Raw genomic sequence first — 9,278 nt, 5'->3', positions numbered from 1 at the left:
GGAGGAGGAGGCATGATGCAGTGCAGAGAGTGCTTTATTAGGAGTAAGAATTGAGTTCAAATTCCAGCTCTCTTACTGCCTGTATGACCATGATCTTAACATCTATGGGTCTCAATTTCATCATTTGCAAAATAGAAGTTACCAGACTAGATGATTCCTATGACTCCTTCCAGCTCTAAACTTGTGACCCTATGTCCACCAAGTGTATTTTTTTAATACTCACTGACAGTAATGAAATTGTAAATCCAGTATCTCTGCTATTACAGTAATAATCTGACCTTGAATGTTGCATACCTATAGGCTACCTTTGCCCTTCTTTCCCCATATTTTAAAGTATGAAAATGCACTAACAACTCTTTTTAAGATTTGTTAGATTGTAAGCTCCTTCAGGACAGGGACTCCCTCCACCCCCTGCTTTTTTTGTCTTTGTGCCTTGCACTTATTTTGACCCATGGCTAGCACATTGAAGAATATTAGAGAATGATGGGACTGAAAAAGTGATGCTTGTTTTACTTTCACATAGTAATAAATAGTCTTTCCACCTCTATGAATAGATAGCAGATACTACACTATCGTACAATAATTCTTGGGGGTCATTTTCTAGCCCCTTCAATTATATGGTAATACCTAATTTTTATTAACTCCTTGGAAAATGTAGTATTTTGCATCAGTGAGTTTTCCAGATAACTGAAAGTTTTCTTCTTATAGGAGTAAGACATTAAAAAAAAAACTTAACTATTTTTGAAAGACATTTTTAATGACACTTTCTAGAGAAAGTTTGCAGAATAAATTTAATCTTGCCTTTGTGACACAAGGTTATCATTAAAAATATTAATTGTCCAGGAGCTATTTTGTGTAAGACTGCTTGCCCTGACACTAAATGACCCTAACCTGCTTTTGAAGTTCTTGGGCATATTTTTTCTGGCCTCTCCCATGGCTACCAGCTCTCACTTCTTATTACTGCAGATCACTTTATCAATCCAATTCTACTTTGCTGCTTCTAATATGTTATGGATTATAAAATCAGACAGTCATGCCAATGGACAGGATCCCTAAAATTCTCTCCAAAGACTTTCAGGAATTCAAAGATTCTCTGCTCTGATATCTAAGCATGATGGAATTGTATGTAAAAGAAGAGTAAGTAGACTATGAGTTAGGGACTAAAGAGAACTCCTTAAGTATAGTGTTTCAAAATTAGTATATGAACTTTGTAATATCTATTTTGTCTGCTGTAAGACCTAGAAAACTTAGAACTTAGAATTAGCATTTATCTTCATTACCCAGTTGTTGCCTTTTACTAATATGCCCTATTTAAGCAAATCCTATATGAAAAATTCATATTTTTTTAAATTTGCATTTGGAGTATGGAATGTTTTATTTTGTAAATAGATTCACTCATATGTTCCACTAAATAGCAAGCTTTCATACTAAATTTCAGTTTGTGTACAACTTTTCAGAAATATGCCTACTATGTACATCGAGTGACACTTGTCATAAAGATTTGACCATATTTCATTGCTAGACATACAGAATTGTGAATTTAAAAATATATATACACATACCTATATTTCACAGAAGAGTTCACCTTTTATTTGGGTGAGAGGATAAGGAGTGAGGAAGAAAAGAAGGGAACTAGTTCCTTAAAGTTTATAACAAAAATAAAACATCTTGTTTAACCTTACTACTTGTAACACTTTTTTTCCTGGTTAGATATTTATCAACAATGAGTGGCATGAATCCAAGAGTGGAAAAAAGTTTCCAACCTATAACCCTTCAACTGTAGAGAAAATATGTGAAGTGGAAGAAGGAGACAAGGTAGGTTGTTGGAATTTAAAAAAAAAAAAAACCCAACCTTTTTTTTTCCTGAGTGAAAGAATAATGAAGAAGTTTGCTACAAAATACAATTGGTTCAAACATGGGTTTATGGTCTGTGATAGTTAAACATTTTGGCATGCTTGTTTAAACAGATTAGAGAGAATGGGATCAATTATGAATAACTCCTCTGGAGACATCTGAGTCATTTTTGTTTTATATGTGTGTGTGTGTGTGGAATGTAGTAATCTTTTAACATGGTTAGAAAAAGTTTCTTATCAATTACTTGAAGCTGAAAATATTAAAGACAACCCCAAAACAATATACTACCTGAATAAGTGAAGCATTATCATTACTAATGAGTTTCATAACAAGAATAATGATAATAATAGCTAATATTTATATACTGCTTTAAGGTTTGGACAAAGCACTTCACATATATTGTCTCATTTAATCTTCACAAAAATCCAATGAGGTAGATCCTATTATTATCTTCATTTTATATATTGAGGAACTGAGGTTGAGTGACGTTTCAAGTGACTTAGCTACAGTCACACAGTTAGTAATTTCTGAGGCAGGATATTAAACTGAAGTAAGTCGTTTTGACTCCAAGTCCAGCACTCTACTGTACCAGCTAACTTTATCTAGAATATGAAATTCTAGAAGTCAATCCATACTTTTAATATATTTTAAATGTATGTACTGAATATGAATATGTATTTGTTTATATATCTATACACACATATACATCATACAAACATATACATATATAGGACTAAATCTCTGATTTCATCAATGAAGGAAGCATCCAGAGAGGAACTTAACCTATGCAGATCATTACCTTCTCTGCAAATTATGACCTCAGAGAATTTCTTGGAGCCTAGGAGGTTATTCATTGTCCAGGTTAGAGTCAGTATGCATCAGAGGCAGGACTTGAACCCAGGTATTCCTGATTCTGGGGCTGATTATCCATGATGACACATTGCATCCCTCTCTCTCTCTCTCTCTCTCTCTCTCTCTCTCTCTCTTCCTCCCCCCTCCCCCCTCTCCCCACAATAATATGTATGTATACACACATACATACATATGCACACATGGATATAGATATAGATATCTGTATCTATTTTTCTTTTACTCTATCTCTGTGTGTATGTATATCCTTAACCTGTCTCTATCAGTCCAACACTACTTTGCTGCTCCTAATATGCCATGGAGTGTATGTGTACACATACATACATAAAAACATCATACATTCATAAAATTGTAACCAAAATGTATAAACTCTGCAACCAAAGTGTCACATTTTCTCATTTGTAATTTAAAAATGTTAGAGCCCAGATCACAGGTTCCTTCACTGCTAGTATCGTCTCTCTGAGATTAGCTTCCATTTACACTATAAATATTGATATGTTTTTCCTCCATTAGAATGTGAGTTCCTTGAGGGTAAGGACTGTGTTTTTGCCTTTTGGTGTCTGGCACATAGTAAGTGCTTAATAAATACTTTTTGACTGACTTAAAAGCCACCCCCCCAAAAAAAATCCCAAATAACTCTGGTAAGTTTACAAAACTAGATGGAAAAAGAATATTGAAATATCCTGGCAAAGGAATGTATTCTAACACCAAAGACAGAAGAAATATTTATTGGAGTTTAGAACTAGTCTTATTGGACCTATTACACATATATGCTATACATAAAATATGTGTGTATGTGTGCCTATATATGCATTTATATGTGCATTCGTGTGTATATGTGTATATCTATAATAATGTGGTGCAATATATAAAGAGCCTGCCTCTGACACATCCTGATCATATGGTTCTAAACAAATTATAGCCTCTGTGTAGTTCTTGATCTACATTGATGAAGGGCGTTCCCCCATTGGAGTCTCCTTCTATCAGTGAAATTAGAGGTCAAGCCCCCTCCAAAATAAATAATATAAGTCTCCAGATCTGCAGTATCTGGGATATCTTGGATGTCTCCGTGTCTTAGTCTGATAACCCCAAAGGCCATGAAGGAGACCCTGAGTTCTCCAAGGTTCTCCCAGTAGAGCACAAGGCTCACTCACCAGATTGAAAAAACTTCAAGAACAGGCTCAGGCACAGACAGTGAGTGTTTCTTATTACCTGAGAACCAATGTAACTAAATTAGGAGACATGGCCATTAGGTGATGATTTTTTAAAAATAAAAACAATAATGAATCATAAAGAGTATTTTCTAAGTTGTTAAGGAGCTTGCAATCTGCACTTGGGGAGGGAGTATCCACACCAGTGAAATCACAAATCCTTAACCTATTGAAATATATACTGTCAGAAGAAAAGTATTAATGATCAGGTGATATGTATTTCATAATTTTACATTTTAATTGAATAATATTGATTTCTATTAAAAATGTAAAAGCATGGTGGAAGGGAGAGGTTCAGGTAGTTGGATGTAATCAATTTATAAATCATAGAGGTAAACTAATAGCTTCCTAGATATGGGTTCAAATTTTGCCTTCTAACAATTACTATTTGTGTGACCACGAGTGTAACCCATCTGAGCCCCAGTTTCCTAATTCGTAAGATGAAGACAATAACACCTGTGTTACCTCACATGGTCATGAGGAGTTAATGTGGGATGCATGGAAAGAGTGCTTGACTTGTAGTCCAGTTTGAATCCCATCTGTGTGTTGGGCAAGTCAACAGACCTCTCTAGGCCTCATTTTTCTTAATTGGAAACAAAAGGGTTTGGACTCTATTATTCTTCTATATTCTATAGTGGTTTCATATATTATTTTATAGAATCTATATGACTTCTGGACCTACCTGTTATAAAGTTCATAGTTATTTCAAAGCTAAAAAAAATCCATTTTGCATGTATTTGCCAAGGAAGGAGAAGAATCATTTGGATTCACTTAAGAAGGAAATGCTAGCTAGCTTGGAGTGGGAAATGATATACACTTCACCTCAAAGAAAACTGTAACATTCTGGCCTTATTAATAATGTGTTACTGAATGTCAACTGTAGATCAGGTGTGTACTGAAGAGATGAAATTACCACCTCCATAAGCTTATAATTTATAACAGGATCAGATTTTAGGGTGCAGCAAATGAGGAGAAGGAAGAGGAAAGAGCTGGATTTCTGCCCTGTCACGTCCAGTTTATCTTTTCTTCAGTTAGCTTAGCGACTCTAAATTAATTTAAGTAAAAGGCTCAGTCCCTTGACGTGCCCACAACTCTCTGTCCTTGGGTAATTTTGCCACCAGCTTCTCTGCAGACCACACTTGTAACTAGTTAAGCTGTATTCAAACCACAGAATTGGGGGGGTTCATCTCTTCCTAGTTGTTTCCTTTTCCTAACCTTGGCTTCCACATTTCCCTCCCCACCAAAAAAGAAAGCTGTTTAGTCTCACTTTTTTTTCATCCCATGGTCAAAATGTGCCATTTAAAAAAAATAAATATCAGGGAGCCTTCTTTGCTGGACCCGAGTTGCACTGAAGTTTGGTCATTCTGTTAGGCTGCTGCCACATCTGTAGCTGGGAGGAAAGAGAACCAGGGACTATACTGGGTGGAGTAAAAACAGCATTACTGAGCTTTTGTAGAGAATGGTGTATTGTAGACGTATGTGAGGAAAACAGAGATAAAGTTGATGAAATATAAATATGGGTGACATTGTTCTTTATAATAATAACTTTTTTCCTTTTTGAGAAGAAAAATATCATTTGAAATGCATTTCATCTTAGTTGGTATTTCCCATTCCCTGCTCCCATCATAGGATATTGAATTTTCCAAAATAGCTAGTTCTGGGTTTTAATAAGGGTATCATTTCTCCTGTCCTTGGTGTTAGAATACATTTCTCTGCCAGGACAATATTTTAATATTCTTTTTCCACGTAGGTTTGTAAACCATGGAGAGTTGTTGGATTGTTTTTTTCTTGATGGTGTTTATAAAATTGTAATCTAGCCTATGATGGTTCTTTAAATGTGTCACTCTGAGCAAATGAAATATTTTTATACTTTGGTCACAACAGGGAAAAATATAGATGGAAGGTGATTTTTTTTAAAAAGCATAAGTCTGATCTTCTAACTCCTCACTCTACCCCTTCTGCCATCACTGTCATATTTCTTCTGGTTCCATATTCTATACCCTATCATGTCCACAAAATGTAATTTGGACAGTTCTTTAAGTAACAACTTGACTGTTGCTGTGTTTAGAAATATTGGAAAAGGTACAAAGATTAAGTTTAGAATTATTTGTGCAAGTATTTTTTAAGTTGTGTATGTACATGTGCATTTTAAAATTTTCTCTGTAACCTGAAGATGTTGTTTTGGTCCCTTAGCCAGATATAGATAAGGCTGTGGAGGCTGCAAAAGCAGCATTCCAGAGGGGATCTCTATGGAGACAAATGGACGCCCTGAGCAGAGGCAGGCTCCTTCACAAACTGGCCGACCTCATGGAGAGGGACAGGATCATTTTGGCAGTAAGTAAAATGCTCAATGAACAATAAGGAAACTGCAAAAAGAGTTGACTGATTGTTTAATTCTCTCCTGACATTTAGCATATCAAGAAAGAAGAAATGGGGACTATCTTCAGCTCTGGTTGAGTTCTGTTCAAGTGTCTGATAGCTATTTGGCTACAAACAGACCTCAGTATTCAGAAGCTTCATTTTTTTTCATTTATAAATCAGATTTTTTTTTCTCTGATTTTTTTAAAGCTCAGCTTCCTAACCAAACCTAACTAAAGGCTACTTCAAATGAGTAAACCTGCTTTTAAACCCAAAGACATCCTCAGGCCTTCCCAGGATAGTGGGTCTCAAATTGGGAAGCCTGGCTTTGAAGTCTTCTTTAGACAGCTATTAGCTGAGTTAGCCTGGACAAATCACTTTACATCTTAGTCCCTTGATTTCATTGTATTTAAAATAAAGATAATGACAGCCTGACTATTTACCTTATAGAATTATCATAAATAAAGTACTTATATATGTTAAAATCCTATACCAATGGGAGATGGCTTTCATTAAACCTGCTGTGGTATAGAGATTACCCAAGTGGCTCCAGGAAATGTTAGGGCCACCTATGTCTCAATATCCATTATACTATTGGTCAGATAGTCATCAAGTTTTATGAAGTTTATCAAATGCTACATACTATGCACCAGGCACTTTGCTAAACACATTGGTCATCTGTGCCAACTGAGACCTATTTTGAATTTTGTGGTGATTGTTCAATTGTTTTTCAGTCATGTCTGACTCTTCATGACCCTGTTTGAGGATTTCTTAGCAAAGATACTACAGTGGTTTTCCATTTTCTTCTCCAGCTCATTTTGCAGATGAGGAAACTGAAGCAAACCGGGTTAAGTGACTTGTCTAGGGTCACAAAGCTAGTAAGTGTTTGAGGACAGATTTGATCTCAGAAAATGAGTTTTCCTGATTCTAGAGCTAGTACTCTATCCACTGTGCCACCTGACTCCCCCTTGAACAGTTACCCCCAAATTTAACCACAAATTACATGGTAAGATATCTCATAAGATTGTCTCCCTTCTGTCCATTGCATTGGAAAAAAATTGGGTCTCCTCTCTCTAGTTTGATCCTATCCATGGCAGGGTGAGGGATAGACTACATATCCTTTTCAAGGGATTTGGGCAGCATCTACAAAGACAATAAAACTATTTTCTTCCTTAAACTTGTTTCTTTAGGGCAGTGGTTCTAAAACAAACTCTTCACATCTAACTCATGGGAGTTTTGCTATCAGGAAAGCAACAGGATAAGTGTCCTCGTAGAAACTGGAGTCTTTCACTCCTGAATTTGTCCGTCTGGCAAGTTCATCCCAAGCAGGAGGGTTAGTGCCCTACCAAAGTAAGCATTTCTTGCCATCAGGCCTCTGATTTCTTCCTGCAAAGAAGGCCAGTTTCAACTCTTAAGCTGCCAAACTGGCTTTTTAAAACATCTCTGTTTTAACCAAGATGATCTCATATGTCTGACATCTCAACATGGGCTAATAACTTGGTTATAGACTGTACCATAGGTACCCCCCACCCTTAGTGTTAATGTAAACATCTTAGAGAATAGTAGCACAAATATTACCTTCATTTTCTATTCTATCTGTTATTCTCACAAAATTGTGTTTTGATAATAAAAGCAATATTGGAGGAACTCATAACTAGAAGGAAGAGAGTTACGTTGCCATTAGGGTCATATTGCCCACAAGAAATAAGAGCTATCCATTTGCCATGACATGAAAGGGGACAAGAGAATTGCTGGCAAGTATGGTAAAAACCACATCATAGGGAAATGCCTATCAAACTCTACCTTGATATGGTTTTTCTGACGGCAGCATTTTCACACAGTGAAGTGCTTCTTTTAGTCTTGTTAGCATTTCGGTTTTAGTGGTTTTGACAGAGCTGTTTACCCATTTCTGGTGTAAAATGTTCAGAAACAGATGTGGGTGCATCTGGTGTCCCTGGAATTCTCTCCATTACTGATGTGCTTTAATCACAGAGTGTAGCTTTTTGTGGTTTTAACTTCTGGGTCTTCCCTCAGAGCTGCCTTTTTAAATCTCCTTTTCAACCTGCTGTTCCATCTCTGGACCTCACCCATATAGGCTACTCTAACAAGTCATGTGGCAAAGTTGATGATGTCAACAGTTTTCTTCTAGCATTAAAAAAAATGTATATGTGTGTGTGCGTTCATAAATGTATACACATATGTGTATATGTGTGTGTGCATATACATTTAAACATACATATATATTTTGTGTACTATAAGTTTGGGCTCTACTTATTTGGAAGGTAGCTTTTTTGTTTAGTTTTCATTTTTTTTAAATTTGTAACTAAATAGTGCTTAACTTATGAGCTACTAAATGCAGCAATAGCAAAAAATGCAAATGTATTTAAACTGGACAAAACCTATGTTATCCAAGTCCATTGTGGACAAAACAAACCTGGAAAACTCAGGTGCTTGTCCAATAGGCATAATTTCCAAGGGTTAACAGACCACTATGTTCTAATATCCCACTAAAGAAAAGAAGGAAGAATATAGGATAACTCACAGGACAGCTAACACGTGTCCCCTTGCCTTCTAGGACAGGCCTATACAGGTGATCATTTTTGGCTCTCTAGTTCAATCAATGTTTATTAATTTAATAGAAGCTGCTAGGCAGCACAGGAATAGAGTGATGAGCCTGGAGTCAAGGAGACCTGAATTCAAATCCTACCATAGAACCTTACTTATTATGTGACCTTGTGCAAGTCATTTAATCTGTCTGCCTCAGTTTCCTCAACTATAAAGTGGGATAATAGTACCTGCCTCCCAGGGTTGTTGGGAAAAATCAAATAAGATAATATTTGCCTGGCACCTAGTAGGCTATATAAATGCTAGTTATTATTATTATTGTTATTAAGCATGTGTCATTATTAAGTCATGTATCAGATAACCAAAATCAAACAGTCCTTGCCTTCAAGGAACTTATGTTCTATCTGGGTGTGTGTGTGT

At 36.0% G+C, this 9,278-nt stretch overlaps 1 protein-coding gene across 2 annotated transcripts in view; it reads left to right on the top strand.

The window, feature by feature from the left end:
- The window catches only part of ALDH1A3 (aldehyde dehydrogenase 1 family member A3), a 49,774-nt gene that overhangs the window by 4,182 nt on the left and 36,314 nt on the right, over positions 1–9,278 (top strand). For both annotated transcript variants that reach the window (XM_069098454.1, XM_069098453.1), the window contains exons 2-3: positions 1,711–1,815; positions 6,129–6,269. In XM_069098454.1, the coding sequence (XP_068954555.1) occupies positions 1,711–1,815; positions 6,129–6,269 (246 nt within the window). The remainder of the gene's footprint in view (positions 1–1,710; positions 1,816–6,128; positions 6,270–9,278) is intronic.

This window comes from Petaurus breviceps, unplaced genomic scaffold (assembly GCF_028583685.1).
Source record: "Petaurus breviceps papuanus isolate PSGF00001 unplaced genomic scaffold, PetGlider_PUasm1.0 37, whole genome shotgun sequence".
NCBI lineage: Eukaryota > Metazoa > Chordata > Mammalia > Diprotodontia > Petauridae > Petaurus > Petaurus breviceps.
This window is presented reverse-complemented; position numbering and strand designations above follow the sequence as displayed.